The sequence below is a fragment of the Littorina saxatilis genome, linkage group LG16 (assembly GCF_037325665.1).
Source record: "Littorina saxatilis isolate snail1 linkage group LG16, US_GU_Lsax_2.0, whole genome shotgun sequence".
Classification (NCBI taxonomy): Eukaryota; Metazoa; Mollusca; class Gastropoda; order Littorinimorpha; family Littorinidae; genus Littorina; species Littorina saxatilis.
In genome coordinates, this window is record NC_090260.1 from 23650753 (window position 1) to 23666951 (window position 16199).

Here is a 16199-nt window from a genome sequence, read left to right on the forward strand (position 1 = left end):
TTTACAATAAAACTGAGAAAAACAATATTTTACACATTTTTCCTACCAAAATACATGTGACCCAAGGTCAAGGTCATCCAAGGTCATGCAACACAAAGCTGTTAATTCAAGACATAGGAAGTACAATGGTGCTTATTGGCTCTTTCTACCATGAGATATGGTCACTTTTAGTGGTTCACTACCTTATTTTGGTCACATTTCATAAGGGTCAAAGTGACCTTGACCTTGATCATATGTGACCAAATGTGTCTCATGATGAAAGCATAACATGTGCCCCACATAATTTTTAAGTTTGAAACAGTTATCTTCCATAGTTCAGGGTCAAGGTCACTTCAAAATATGTATACAATCCAACTTTGAAGAGCTCCTGTGACCTTGACCTTGAAGCAAGGTAAACCAAACTGGTATCAAAAGATGGGGCTTACTTTGCCCTATATATCATATATAGGTGAGGTATTCAATCTAAAAAACTTTAGAGAAAATGTGAAAAATGTGAAAAATAGCTGTTTTTTAGACAACATTTATGGCCCCTGCGACCTTGACCTTGAAGCAAGGTCAAGATGCTATGTATGTTTTTTGGGGCCTTGTCATCATACACCATCTTGCCAAATTTGGTACTGATAGACTGAATAGTGTCCAAGAAATATCCAACGTTAAAGTTTTCCGGACGGCCGGCCGGCCGGCCGGACGGACGGACGGACGGACGGACGGACGACTCGGGTGAGTACATAGACTCACTTTTGCTTCGCATGTGAGTCAAAAAGCACTCCCCCATTTCACGAGAAAATTACTCCCCAAGACAGGTGAGTTCCGAGTAAACATTTCGTACACAAATGTTACTCCCCTGACGAATAAATAACGAATAAATTACTTCACCCAAACACAAGCAATTTAACTTCCCATGCCAGGTGTACGACATTTTTACTCCCTTGTCCCTTGTTAGTCTTGGTGGTGGAAGGGGTGGAAGGAGGGTAGCGCGACATTCGTGTGCGCGAGATCACTTATTGGCATTATCCCTTCGCCCGCATCCCATTTTTGCGTACGAGATTTTTACTGGAAGTAAAAAAAAATGGGGAGTAAAAATTTCGTGGAGGGAGTAATTTTTTCGTGCCTTGGGGAGTTCTTTTCTCGTACGAAAAGTGTACTCGGAGTAAGAATTTCGTACGAAATATTTACTCCGGAGTAAATTTTTCGTGGAGTAAAAATTTCGTGTTACACCGGGGCCCTCCAGGACGGGCGTCCGTGGGGAGCCCTGCTATGGTTATAGATGAGAAGTATTACTCTCATTTTGTGTACAGTGTGCTCAGAAGTGAAGTGCCCTGACTCCTGTCCCCGTGGTTACGAGTACAGTAGGCCTACTGACCAATACGGATGTGGGTCCTGCGTCTGTAAACCTTACGGTGAGTTCTGCATGTGCTTAGCAGAGTAATTGCCCAAGTCATCTTCGTTATAAATGTTGTTATAAACTCTATTATGTTATCTTATGTTCAGAGTGCCTATCTGTTTATGCGTTTCTCTATTTGCCTGTCTTTCTCTATCTATCTGACTCTTTGTTTCTTTGTCTCTGTCGCTTGGAATGGGTGGCGTATTGGATAAGACATAGCCTCCGAATCGGAAGGTCGTGAGTTCAAATCCCGGCCGTGGCCGCCTGGTGGCTTACGGGTAGATATTTTTCCGATCTCCCAGGTCAACTTATGTGCAGACCTGCTAGCGCCTTATCCCCCTTCGTGTGTTCACGCAAGCACAAGACCAAGTGCGCATGGAAAGATCCTGTAATCCATGTCAGAGTTCGGTGGGATATAGAAACACAAAAATACCCAGCATGCTTCTCCCGAAAGCGGCGTGTGGCTGCCTGAATGGCGGGGTAAAAAAACAGCCATACACATAAAAATCCACTCGTGTACAAACATGAGTGAATGTAGGAGTTTCAGCCCTTGAACGAAAAAGAAAAAGAGAAGAATGTTCTAGCATGGAGTTAATTGATGATCAATGTTCGCAGTGTCTTCTTGCTCTAAACAGTGTGCTCAGCGGTGAAGTGCCCAGCCTCCTGTTCCCATGGCTACGAGTACAGCACTGACCAGTACGGGTGTAAAACCTGTGCCTGTAAGGCTTACGGTGAGTACAGCCCACAGAGTTAAGACTATATCTCCGTGGTACTTATATTCTTCGGTGTGTGTCCATACGTTGCGATTAGTGTCGTTAGCACATCAGCGTCCATATTGACAATCCTCTAAAGTAGTACATAATCAATGCATGTGTTGACTTGGCTAGACGGCTTGCCTAGGGAATGCAATGGTACAACGAAATATACCGAATTTGGAATATAAACAGCGTGATCATTTCGATGTCTTCAAACGGGCACAGTTGCCTAGTGGATAAGACAGGTTCGCTAGACAGCTTGCCATGGGAATGCAATGCTACAACGAAATATACCGATTTTGGTATATGGATAGCGTGATCACTTCAATAATATTACTTCAAAAGGAGCCCTAAACCCAAAGTATGGCCTGGCAGACAATGACGTAGGTTGTACTTTTAGTATTTGCTGAGATGAAATGATCGAGGAAGACTTTTGACATCGTGTAAAGATTCTGCTCGTGTGTTCATAATTGCAATCTGGATATGAAAAAGGCAGTTTTCGTTCAAAGTAATGCCGAGAAAGGGCGACTGAGAAAAAAAGACACTTCTTGCACAGAGGAAATATTCATAATCGGATATTTTGCGCGGTTATAACAGTACCGTAATACGGTACTTCTGAATCTAAGGAACAGTGATCAGTTATTTTTAATAGCATTTGAAAGTATCGTTGTTCAGTCTTACACGTTTTACCCAATTTATCGTCAAAGCAAGTATTCTTTCTTAAATATTCTCTCTGGAAAGCTGTATATCAAGCTCGAAAAAGGCTCCTTCGTATTGTTTTGAACTGAAATTATCTTTATGGCTTAAAAAAAAAGCACCAGTGTTTAAGATGTCACAACTTAAGGCTTGATTTTTCTATTGCTGTTTTGTGTTACTGTGCAGAATTCCCGGACAGTACGTGCCCAGACCATTGCAAACATGGCTACAAGTACACCACTGACCAATATGTTACTGTGCAGTGTGCCCCGACAGTACGTGCCCAGACCATTGCAAACATGGGTACGAGTACACCACTGACCAATATGTTTCTGTGCAGTGTGCCCGGACAGTACGTGCCCAGACCATTGCAAACATGGGTACGAGTACACCACTGACCAATATGTTACTGTGCAGTGTGCTCGGACAGTACGTGCCCAGACCATTGCAAACATGGGTATGAGTACACCACTGACCAATATGTTACTGTGCAGTGTGCCCGGACAGTACGTGCCCAGACCATTGCAAACATGGGTATGAGTACACCACTGACCAATATCTTACTGTGCAGTATGCCCGGACAGTACGTGCCCAGACCATTGCAAACATGGGTATGAGTACACCACTGACCAATATCTTACTGTGCAGTATGCCCGGACAGTACGTGCCCAGACCATTGCAAACATGGGTATGAGTACACCACTGACCAATATGTTACTGTGCAGAATGCCCGGACAGTACGTGCCCAGACCATTGCAAACATGGGTATGAGTACACCACTGACCAATATGTTACTGTGCAGAATTCCCGGACAGTACGTGCCCAGACCATTGCAAACATGGGTATGAATACACCACTGACCAATATGTTACTGTGCAGTATGCCCGGACAGTATGTGCCCAGACCATTGCAAACATGGGTATGAGTACACCACTGACCAGTATGGATGTAAAACCTGTGCGTGTAAACCTTTCGGTGAGTTGAGCTGCTTTATGTTCCGGTAAACTAAACCAGAACCTGCCTATAAAGCGACGGATAAGGACAGGAAGGTGGTCGGGAGGTGGGGGTGTCAAAGTCCACAAGCCAAGATACGTTTTTGTCTTGGCATCGTTATCATGTGTTTGCTGTGTATGTTGTTTGTCCCCTTGAAACATTGATAAAGTACAGGTAAACAATGATAGATCTAGGTTGAAGTGGTTGTTTCGATTAGCCAGTACAATGTTAACATGTTCCATGAGCCTACCCTTCTTTTTACATTTAGTCAAGTTTTGACTAAATGTTTTAACATAGAGGGGGAATCGAGACGAGGGTCGTGGTGTGTGTGTGTGTGTGTGTGTGTGTGTGTGTGTGTGTGTGTGTGTGTGTGTGTGTGTGTGTGTGTGTGTGTATGTCTGTGCGTGTGTGTGTGTGTGTAGAGCGATTCAGACCAAACTACTGGACCGATCTTTATGAAATGTTTCATGAGAGTGTGGCTGCCTGAATGGAGGGGTAAAAAAACCAGCCATACACATAAAAATCCACTCGTGTACAAACATGAGTGAATGTAGGAGTTTCAGCCCTTGAACGAAAAAGAAAAAGAGAAGAATGTTCTAGCATGGAGTTAATTGATGATCAATGTTCGCAGTGTCTTCTTGCTCTAAACAGTGTGCTCAGCGGTGAAGTGCCCAGCCTCCTGTTCCCATGGCTACGAGTACAGCACTGACCAGTACGGGTGTAAAACCTGTGCCTGTAAGGCTTACGGTGAGTACAGCCCACAGAGTTAAGACTATATCTCTGTGGTACTTATATTCTTCGGTGTGTGTCCATACGTTGCGATTACGTTAGCACATCAGCGTCAATACTGACAATCCTCTAAAGTAGTACATAATCAATGCATGTGTTGACTTGGCTAGACGGCTTGCCTAGGGAATGCAATGGTACAACGAAATATACCGATTTTGGTATATGGATAGCGTGATCACTTCAATTACTTCAAAAGGAGCCCTAAACCCAAAGTATGGACTGGCTTTTGACATAGTGTAAAGATTCTGCTCGTGTGTTCATAATTGCAATCTGGATATGAAAAAAGCAGTTTTCGTTCAAAGTAATGCCGAGAAAGGGCGATTGAGAAAAAAAGACACTTCTTGCACAGAGGAAATATTCATAATCGGATATTTTGCGCGGTCATAACAGTACCGTAATACGGTACTTTTGAATTGTTCAGTCATACACGTTTTACCCAAATTATCGTCAAAGCAAGTATTCTTTCTTAGATATTCTCTCTGGCAAACTCAATATCAAGCTGGAAAAAGGCTCCTTCGTATTGTTTTGAACTGAAATAATCTTTATGGCTTAAAAAAAGCACCAGTGTTTAAGATGTCACAACTTAAGGCTTGATTTTTCTATTGCTGTTTTGTGTTACTGTGCAGAATTCCCGGACAGTACGTGCCCAGACCATTGCAAACATGGGTATGAGTACACCACTGACCAATATGTTACTGTGCAGAATTCCCGGACAGTACGTGCCCAGACCATTGCAAACATGGGTACGAGTACACCACTGACCAATATGTTACTGTGCAGAATGCCCGGACAGTACGTGCCCAGACCATTGCAAACATGGGTATGAGTACACCACTGACCAATATGTTACTGTGCAGAATTCCCGGACAGTACGTGCCCAGACCATTGCAAACATGGGTACGCGTACACCACTGACCAATATGTTACTGTGCAGTGTGCCCGGAAAGTACGTGCCCAGACCATTGCAAACATGGGTACGAGTACACCACTGACCAATATGTTACTGTGCAGAATTCCCGGACAGTACGTGGCCAGACCATTGCAAACATGGGTACGAGTACACCACTGACCAATATGTTACTGTGCAGTGTGCCCGGACAGTGCGTGCCCAGACCATTGCAAACATGGGTATGAGTACACCACTGACCGATATGTTACTGTGCAGTATGCCCGGACAGTACGTGCCCAGACCATTGCAAACATGGGTACGCGTACACCACTGACCAATATGTTACTGTGCAGTGTGCCCGTGAAGTGCCCAGACCATTGCAAACATGGGTACGAGTACACCACTGACCAATATGTTACTGTGCACAATTCCTGGACAGTACGTGCCCAGACCATTGCAAACATGGGTATGAGTACACCACTGACCAATATGTTACTGTGCAGTGTGCACGGACAGTGCGTGCCCAGACCATTGCAAACATGGGTATGAGTACACCACTGACCAATATGTTACTGTGCAGTATGCCCGGACAGTACGTGCCCAGACCATTGCAAACATGGGTACGAGTACACCACTGACCAATATGTTACTGTGCAGAATGCCCGGACAGTACGTGCCCAGACCATTGCAAACAGGGATATGAATACACCACTGACCAATATGTTACTGTGCAGTATGCCCGGACAGTACGTGCCCAGACCATTGCAAACATGGGTATGAGTACACCACTGACCAGTATGGATGTGAAACCTGTGCGTGTAAACCTTTCGGTGAGTTGAGCTGCTTTATGTTCCGGTAAACTAAACCAGAACCTGCCTATAAAGCGACGGATAAGGACAGGAAGGTGGTCGGGAGGTGTGGGTGTCAAAGTCCACAAGCCAAGATACGTTTTTGTCTTGGCATCGTTATCATGTGTTTGCTGTGTATGTTGTTTGTCCCCTTGAAACATTGATAAAGTACAGGTAAACAATGATAGATCTAGGTTGAAGTGGTTGTTTCGATTAGCCAGTACAATGTTAACATGTTCCATGAGCCTACCCTTCTTTTTACATTTAGTCAAGTTTTGTGTTTTATTTGTATTATGCTGTTTTGTGTTGTTTTTGTTTGACGGAGAGAATGCCTTTAAATTCTGTTTGGTTCCAGCGTATTTGCTTACCGGTATTTACCATTCTTTCATAAACCGGCACGGTTGGCCTAGTGGTAATACTGATTCTAGCGGTGGCGTATTGGATAAGACATAGCCTCCGAATCGGAAGGTCGTGAGTTCAAATCCCGGCCGTGGCCGCCTGGTGGCTTAAGGGTGGATATTTTTCCGATCTCCCATGTCACTTATGTGCAGACCTGCTAGCGCCTTATCCCCCTTCGTGTGTTCACGCAAGCACAAGACCAAGTGCGCATGGAAAGATCCTGTAATCCATGTCAGAGTTCGGTGGGATATAGAAACACAAAAATACCCAGCATGCTTCTCCCGAAAGCGGCGTGTGGCTGCCTGAATGGCGGGGTAAAAAAACAGCCATACACATAAAAATCCACTCGTGTACAAACATGAGTGAATGTAGGAGTTTCAGCCCTTGAACGATAAAGAAAACAAGAAATTCCTCCGATAGGAACAACACCCCCGTCAAAGGGAAATAACCTTCTCAGTTGGTGGCAGTGAGAATGGTTATTTCCCTTTGACCAACGGGGGTGTCCGTCTATAAGGCCTTGTATAATTTTAATCCACCAATAACTCCCTAACCGTGTGTTTGACTGGTCCCAATTTTTGTAAGGACCGTCTCAGGAATGTATAGAACGTGTTCAGCAAGTTTGGTGACGATCGGTCTGTTCATTCTTGAGATCTACTTGCGAACACAAACACACAAACACCGCCACAAACACACAAACACATCGAGTGAAACCTATACACACCCCTATACCGGGGGTGTAAAGAGAAGAATGTTCTAGCATGGAGTTAATTGATGATCAATGTTCGCAGTGTCTTCTTGCTCTAAACAGTGTGCTCAGCGGTGAAGTGCCCAGCCTCCTGTTCCCATGGCTACGAGTACAGCACTGACCAGTACGGATGTAAAACCTGTGCCTGTAAGGCTTACGGTGAGTACAGCCCACAGAGTTAAGACTATATCTCTGTGGTACTTATATTCTTCGGTGTGTGTCCATACGTTGCGATTAGTGTCGTTAGCACATCAGCGTCAATATTGACAATCCTCTAAAGTAGTACATAATCAATGCATGTGTTGACTTGGCTAGACGGCTTGCCTAGGGAATGCAATGGTACAACGAAATAAACCGATTTTGGTATATGGATAGCGTGATCACTTCAATTACTTCAAAAGGAGCCCTAAACCCAAAGTATGGCCTGGCTTTTGACATCGTGTAAAGATTCTGCTCGTGTGTTCATAATTGCAATCTGGATATGAAAAAAGCAGTTTTCGTTCAAAGTAATGCCGAGAAAGGGCGACTGAGAAAAAAAGACACTTCTTGCACAGAGGAAATATTCATAATCGGATATTTTGCGCGGTCATAACAGTACCGTAATACGGTACTTCTCAATTGTTCAGTCATACACGTTTTAACCAAAATTATCGTCAAAGCAAGTATTCTTTCGTAGATATTCTCTCTGGCAAACTGAATATCAAGCTGGAAAAAGGCTCCTTCGTATTGTTTTGAACTGAAATGATCTTTATGGCTTAAAAAAAAAGCACCAGTGTTTAAGATGTCACAACTTAAGGCTTGCTTTTTCTATTGCTGTTTTGTGTTACTGTGCAGAATTCCCGGACAGTACGTGCCCAGACCATTGCAAACATGGGTACGAGTACACCACTGACCAATATGTTACTGTGCAGAATTCCCAGACAGTGCGTGCCCAGACCATTGCAAACATGGGTACGAATACACCACTGACCAATATGTTACTGTGCAGAATTCCCGGACAGTACGTGCCCAGACCATTGCAAACATGGGTACGAGTACACCACTGACCAATATGTTACTGTGCAGAATGCCCGGACAATACGTGCCCAGACCATTGCAAACATGGGTACGAGTACACCACTGACCAATATGTTACTGTGCAGAATGTCCGGACAGTACGTGCCCAGACCATTGCAAACATGGGTACGAGTACACCACTGACCAATATGTTACTGTGCAGAATTCCCGGACAGTACGTGCCCAGACCATTGCAAACATGGGTACGAGTACACCACTGACCAATATGTTACTGTGCAGAATTCCCAGACAGTGCGTGCCCAGACCATTGCAAACATGGGTATGAGTACACCACTGACCAATATGTTACTGTGCAGAATTCCCGGACAGTACGTGCCCAGACCATTGCAAACATGGGTATGAGTACACCACTGACCAATATGTTACTGTGCAGAATTCCCAGACAGTGCGTGCCCAGACCATTGATAACATGGGTATGAGTACACCACTGACCAATATGTTACTGTGCAGAATTCCCGGACAGTACGTGCCCAGACCATTGCAAACATGGGTATGAGTACACCACTGACCAATATGTTACTGTGCAGAATGCCCGGACAGTACGTGCCCAGACCATTGCAAACATGGGTATGAGTACACCACTGACCAATATGTAACTGTGCAGTAATCCCGGACAGTACGTGCCCAGACCATTGCAAACATGGGTATGAGTACACCACTGACCAATATGTAACTGTGCAGAATTCCCGGACAGTACGTGCCCAGACCATTGCAAACATGGGTATGAGTACACCACTGACCAATATGTTACTGTGCAGAATTCCCAGACAGTGCGTGCCCAGACCATTGATAACATGGGTATGAGTACACCACTGACCAATATGTTACTGTGCAGTATGCCCGGACAGTACGTGCCCAGACCATTGCAAACATGGGTATGAGTACACCACTGACCAGTATGGATGTGAAACCTGTGCGTGTAAACCTTTCGGTGAGTTGAGCTGCTTTATGTTCCGGTAAACTAAACCAGAACCTGCCTATAAAGCGACGGATAAGGACAGGAAGGTGGTCGGGAGGTGGGGGTGTCAAAGTCCACAAGCCAAGATACGTTTTTGTCTTGGCATCGTTATCATGTGTTTGCTGTGTATGTTGTTTGTCCCCTTGAAACATTGATAAAGTACAGGTAAACAATGATAGATCTAGGTTGAAGTGGTTGTTTCGATTAGCCAGTACAATGTTAACATGTTCCATGAGCCTACCCTTCTTTTTACATTTAGTCAAGTTTTGACTAAATGTTTTAACATAGAGGGGGAATCGAGACGAGGGTCGTGGTGTATGTGTGTGTGTGTGTGTGTGTGTGTGTGTGGTGTGTGTGTGTGTGTGTGTGTGTGTGTGTGTGTGTGTGTGTGTGTGTGTCTGTCTGTCTGTCTGTCTGTGCGTGTGTGTGTGTGTAGAGCGATTCAGACCAAACTACTGGACCGATCTTTATGAAATGTTTCATGAGAGTTCCTGGGAATGATATCCCCGGATGTTTTTTTCTTTAAATACGTCATATCCGATAAATACGTCATATCCGGCTTTTTGTAAAAGTTGAGACGGCACTGTCACACCCTCATTTTTCAATCAAATGCATTGAAATTTTGGCCAAGCAATCTTCGACGAAGGCCGGACTTCGGTATTGCATTTCAGCTTGGTGGCTTAAAAATTAATTAATGACTTTGGTCATTAAAAATCTGAAAATTATAAAAAATTTAAAAAAATTATAAAACGATCCAAATTTACGTTTATCTTATTCTTCATCATTTTCTGATTCCAAAAACATATAAATATGTTATATTTGGATTAAAAACAAGCTTTGAAAATTAAAAATATAAAAATTATTATCAAAATTAAATTTTTGAAATCAATTTTAAAACACTTTAATCTTATTCCCTGTCGGTTCCTGATTCCAAAAACATATAGATATGATATGTTTGGATTAAAAACACGCTCGGAAAGTTAAAGCGAAGAGAGGTACAGAAAAGCGTGCTATCCTTCTCAGCGCAACTACTACCCCGCTCTTCTTGTCAATTTCACTGCCTTTGCCACGAGCGGTGGACTGACGATGCTACGAGTATACGGTCTTGCTGAAAAATTGCATTGCGTTCAGTTTCATTCTGTGAGTTTGACAGCTTGACTAAATGTTGTATTTTCGCCTTACGCGACTTGTTTTCTTTCTTTTAACATGTGGCGTATGGCTGCCTGAATGGCAGGGAAAAAGGGTCATACACGTAAAAACCCACTCGTGCAAAAACAAGAGTGAACGTGGGAGTTTCAACCCATGAGCACAGAAGAAGAAGACGAAGAACTATGTAGTGTAGAATAGCGGTATGTATTTAATTGTATCATGGTATTGTGCAGATTTATGATCTTTGATACTCATTTACTGCTACTGTTGCCATCTTAGAGTGCCCAGAACCGAAGTGCCCGGATTACTGTTCCCATGGTTTCGAGTACAGCGCTGACGGGTACGGGTGTAAAACCTGTGCCTGTAAACCCTATGGTAAGCCTGTGTTTTTTGTGGGTTTTTCTCTGTTTCAAAAGTCCTTTCGTTCACGAATGGTTTTTTAACCTTCGCCCGACGTCGTTATCGACAACACACGGAAGACATCGTGGGGCCGAGCGGACCCATGCTTCTCAAAGAAGGAAAAATATGCATACCCTTCCGTAGACCCATGCTTTCCAAAGAAGCAAAAACGTGCATCCCCTTCCGTAGACGCCGTGGTTAAATTTCCGCGAGAAGTAATTAAATTAAATTATTAATTTAATTATTACCGTGCGGACTAAAGCTTCTCAAATAGGAAATACATGCATACCCTTCTGCAGACGTCGTGGGGCCGTTTGGACCCACATTGTTATTGTATGGATCTTTCTTTGAGAAACATGGGCCCGCACGGCCCCACGATATCTTCCGTGTATAGTCTAAATTTGACCTTTGTTTTTTTAATTACTGCTCGCTGAAATATAATGATCTTTTAGGACATTAGAGCTTTTTAGGTGCCTGAGGCATTCTTAAAAGCTCATTAAAACATTCCAACTAGTGTAGGAGATATTTGCAATTAAACACCCTTCTGGGTCCACACGGACCCACGACCACCGGCGAAGGTTAACCACCAAACCGAACTGTGTAACTGTTTTGGAGATTTGATTGTTGTTGTTTTTGTGTGTGTGTGTGTTTTCTTTTGTGTTTTGTGTTTTATTTGTATTATGCTGTTTTGTGTTGTTTTTGTTTGACGGAGAGAATTCCTTTAAATTCTGTTTGGTTCCAGCGTATTTGCTTACCGGTATTTACCATTCTTTTATAAACGTCTGATTGGAAACTAAATATGATGATTGCTAATCCTCCTAAAACAGAGTGCCCAGCAGTGAGGTGCCCAGCCTCCTGTTCCCATGGCTACGAGTACAGTAATGACAAATACGGTTGTAAAACCTGTGCCTGCAAAGCTTACGGTATGTTTCCAATTTTGTCTTGTAGCGACCCTCTCTGAGACAAAACAAAACGCAAATATGTGACCCTCCACCACGAATGAGTCGCATGTCACCTTTGAATGATTTTCATATTTTTACATTTACCTGAAGATTTTTTAATGCTCTATCCAGTGGTAAAACCCGTTTTAGAAAAGAGCGAAAACTGTTTGAGTTATAAGCCTGTGGCTAAGGTGACCCACACACTGTTACCAGACACTCCCCGGAATTATATTACGCCTAGCGCAGAACCGCGCGAGGTGACATGCGACTCATTTCGTGGTGGAGGGTCACATATGGCGTGTTTTTACAATATTCTTATACAGAGGACCCCCTTTTAAAGAACCCCCGATGGGGGGGGGGGGGGGGAGGGGGGGAGAGAGAGAAATTTCAGTTTTACGCCCTCACGGCAAAGCCATTAGGGGCATGTTCCCGGGTTTTAACCTGACTTTAGATGAGATACACAAGTGTATGTTATATGAAGTCTTATATCGCGCGCGTATCTCCAGACTCGGACTCAAGGCGCAGGGATCTATTTATGCCGTGTGAGATGGAATTTTTTTACACAATACATCACGCATTCACATCGACCAGCAGATCGCAGCCATTTCGGCGCATATCCTACTTTTCACGGCCTATTATTCCAAGTCACACGGGTATTTTGGTGGACATTTTTTTTTATCTATGCCTATACAATTTTGCCAGGAAAGACCCTTTTGTCAATCGTGGGATCTTTAACGTGCACACCCCAATGTAGTGTACACGAAGGGACCTCGGTTTTTCGTCTCATCCGAAAGACTAGCACTTGAACCCACCACCTAGGTTAGGAAAGGGGGGAGAAAATTGCTAACGCCCTGACCCAGGGTCGAACTCGCAACCTCTCGCTTCCGAGCGCAAGTGCGTTACCACTCGGCCACCCAGTATGCGTGTTTACGTGGTACAGGCATCAGCCACCTGCACTTATGGCAGAATGACCGAGGTATTTTACGTGGCACGGGGGTGGGAGATGGATACTGTCTCTTTCGGAAAAAACTCCGTCGGGTTTGTATGGTTTGTGGAAGGATGAATACCCTTGGTTTTTCCTCTGACAAATAAATTCACACGTGCTCCGGTCAACCTGTTTGCAACACAAGCCTCGATATATTGATTGGCCCCTACAATGTTTGTCCTAGTAAAAAACAAGGGTAGTTATTCTTTCACAACCCATACAAACCCGGCAGATTTATTTTCGGAATTATACCGGTGTAACACGAAATATTTACTCCACGAAAAATTTACTCCGGAGTAAATATTTCGTACGAAATTCTTACTCCGAGTACACTTTTCGTACGAGAAAAGAACTCCCCAAGGCACGAAAAAAATACTCCCTCCACGAAATTTTTACCCCCCATTTTTTTTACTTCCAGTAAAAATCTCGTACGCAAAAATGGGATGCGGGCGAAGGGATAATGCCAATAAGTGATCTCGCGCAAACGAATGTCGCGCTACCCTCCTTCCACCCCTTCCACCACCAAGACTAACAAAGGGACAAGGGAGTAAACATTTCGTACACCTGGCATTGGAAGTTTAAATTGCTCGTGTTGGGGTGAAGTAATTTATTCGTTATTTATTCGTCAGGGGAGTAACATTTTTGTACGCAATTTTTACTCGGAACTCACCTGTCTTGGGGAGTAATTTTCTCGTGCAATGGGGGAGTGCTTTTTTCGTAAAGGGAGTAACTTTTTCGTACGAAATGTTTACTCCGGAGTAAAAATCTCGTGGGAGTAATTTTCTCGTGTTACACCGGCACGGTTGGCCTAGTGGTAAGGCGTCCGCCCCGTGATCGGGAGGTCGTGGGTTCGAACCCCGGCCGGGTCATACCTAAGACTTTAAAATTGGCAATCTAGTGGCTGCTCCGCCTGGCGTCTGGCATTATGGGGTTAGTGCTAGGACTGGTTGGTCCGGTGTCAGAATAATGTGACTGGGTGAGACATGAAGCCTGTGCTGCGACTTCTGTCTTGTGTGTGGCGCACGTTATATGTCAAAGCAGCACCGCCCTGATATGGCCCTTCGTGGTCGGCTGGGCGTTAAGCAAACAAACAAACAAACAAAATTTTCGGAATTCGTCTATTTCAGTAAATAAGAATGGGTGTGAAACGTCAAGCAGCTGGCTTACCTCCCTTCTAATGAAATGACCTGGGGCCAGTTTCATAAGCCAGAAACACAGTCGACCAACTGCAGTTGTCCGAGAGAACCACAGTAATCCGACGTTATCGGGTTTCACGAACAAAATTTCAGTCGGCCGACTGCGGGTCGTCTCACCGGAAGTCGGCCAAACACGGTGATGCTCTCCCCCCCCAACACTGTGTTCGGCTTACTGCGGTAAACCGAAAATAAATGTAATTATCCGCACAGTCAATGGCAGAATGCTCACACGTTTTTGGATTGTGAGCCAAACCTTGTGATTGTTCTTCGAAATGTATCTATCATGACGCAGTAATCCAGGAGACAAGTCAGGGTTATGTCTTGAAGACGTCACATGGCGTAAGAGGGTTAGACGTCACGCGAAGGAATTACTGAAAGTCTCGGCCATTTCCACGTGCGAATGAGCAAACGGAAGTGGTAATGTTGCTAAATTTAGCCCTCGACTTGGCCATTCGGATTACTGTACAGTCGGTCGACTGCGGTTGTCCGCGGGTGACGGTGATTCGCTCATGAAACGCGCTTTTCGGTGACCCGTCGATCAACCACAGTCGATCGACTGGGCAGTCAATCGACTGTCAGTCGGTTCACTGCTATCTTATGAAACTGGCCCCTGGAAATATCGGTTTTCAGGTAGGTTGGGCATGGGTGGTGGGGGTAGGAGGGGGGGGGGGGGGGGTAAGGGGTGTCCCAAACGTGTGATTCCAAATAAAGACCTCTCCATTTTACTACAGTGGAACCCCTTTTTTAATCTGAGAACATCAGGTCTTAAAATGGGATGGGGGGTCTTAGAATGGGGGGTCTTAAAATGGGGGGTCTTAGAATGGGGTGTCTTAAAATGGGGGTCTTAGAATGGGTGTCTTAAAATGGGGGTCTTAAAGTGGGGGTCTTAGAATGGGGGGCCTTAAAATGGGGGTCTTAGAATGGGGGGTCTTAAAATGGGGGTCTTAGAATGGGGGGCCTTAAAATGGGGGGTCTTAGAATGGGGAGTCTTAAAATGGGGGTCTTAAAATGGGGGTCTTAAAATGGGGGTCTTAGAATGGGGGTCTTAAAATGGGGGTCTTAAAATGGGGGTCTTAAAATGGGGGTCTATAATGGGGGCTTAAAATGGGGGGTCTTAAAATGGGGGTCTTAGAATGGGGGGTCTTAGAATGGGGGGCCTTAAAATGGGGAGTCTTAGAATGGGGGTCTTAAAATGGGGGTCTTAAAATGGGGGTCTTAAATTGGGGGTCTTAAAATGGGGGTCTATAATGGGGGCTTAAAATGGGGGGTCTTAAAATGGGGGTCTGAGAATGGGGGGCCTTAAAATGGGGGGTCTTAGAATGGGGGGTCTTAAAATGGGGGTCTTAAAATGGGGGGTCTTAAAATGGGGGTCTTAAAATGGGGGTCTTAAAATGGGGGGTCTTAGAATGGGGGTCTTAGAATGGGGGTCTTAAAATGGGGGGTCTTAAAATGGGGGTCTTAGAATGGGGGGTCTTAAAATGGGGGGTCTTAAAATGGGGGTACATTTGCAGAGGTTATGAACAGAAAGTCTGAGAAAACAGGGTCTTAAAAGGGAGGGAGTCTTAGATTGGGGGGTCTTAAAAGGGGGGTTCCACTGTGACAATATGTTGGAGGTTGCAACATTGAGGTTTTACTCAATCAACTTGCATTCCTGTAATGTACATAGTAGATTACTTTGATCGTGGTTTGTGGGGTTTGTTTGACAGTGTGCCCGGATGTGAAATGCCCGAGTGACTGCAAGCATGGGGTTGAGTACAGTCAGGATGCATACAGATGTCAAATCTGTACATGTAAAGCTTTTGGTGAGTACATCCGCTCTTTTTGTACAAATTGAAAGCAATCCCTGGCACACCATGCATTCACAGTACACATTGTCATCGTCGTCCCGTCGCATTTCTTCGAAGTGTTGTGTCTCAATATTACATATCTTTTTTGTCGTGTTTATTGCAATTTTTTTTTAATTCATGTAACTCTAGGGTTTAAACAAAATAAATAT

General features: G+C 44.3%; 1 protein-coding gene across 2 annotated transcripts in view; it reads left to right on the forward strand.

Annotated features, from left to right (window-relative positions):
• Positions 1-16199, forward strand: part of LOC138950625 (kielin/chordin-like protein) — an 84972-nt gene that overhangs the window by 30325 nt on the left and 38448 nt on the right. The window contains exons 10-19 of one of the 2 annotated variants that reach the window (XM_070322332.1): positions 1299-1400; positions 2020-2115; positions 3715-3810; positions 4480-4575; positions 6241-6336; positions 7562-7657; positions 9411-9506; positions 10962-11057; positions 11909-12004; positions 15910-16005. In XM_070322332.1, coding sequence (XP_070178433.1) covers positions 1299-1400; positions 2020-2115; positions 3715-3810; positions 4480-4575; positions 6241-6336; positions 7562-7657; positions 9411-9506; positions 10962-11057; positions 11909-12004; positions 15910-16005 — 966 coding nt within the window. The remainder of the gene's footprint in view (positions 1-1298; positions 1401-2019; positions 2116-3714; positions 3811-4479; positions 4576-6240; positions 6337-7561; positions 7658-9410; positions 9507-10961; positions 11058-11908; positions 12005-15909; positions 16006-16199) is intronic. The other variant, XM_070322333.1, reaches the window with a different exon arrangement.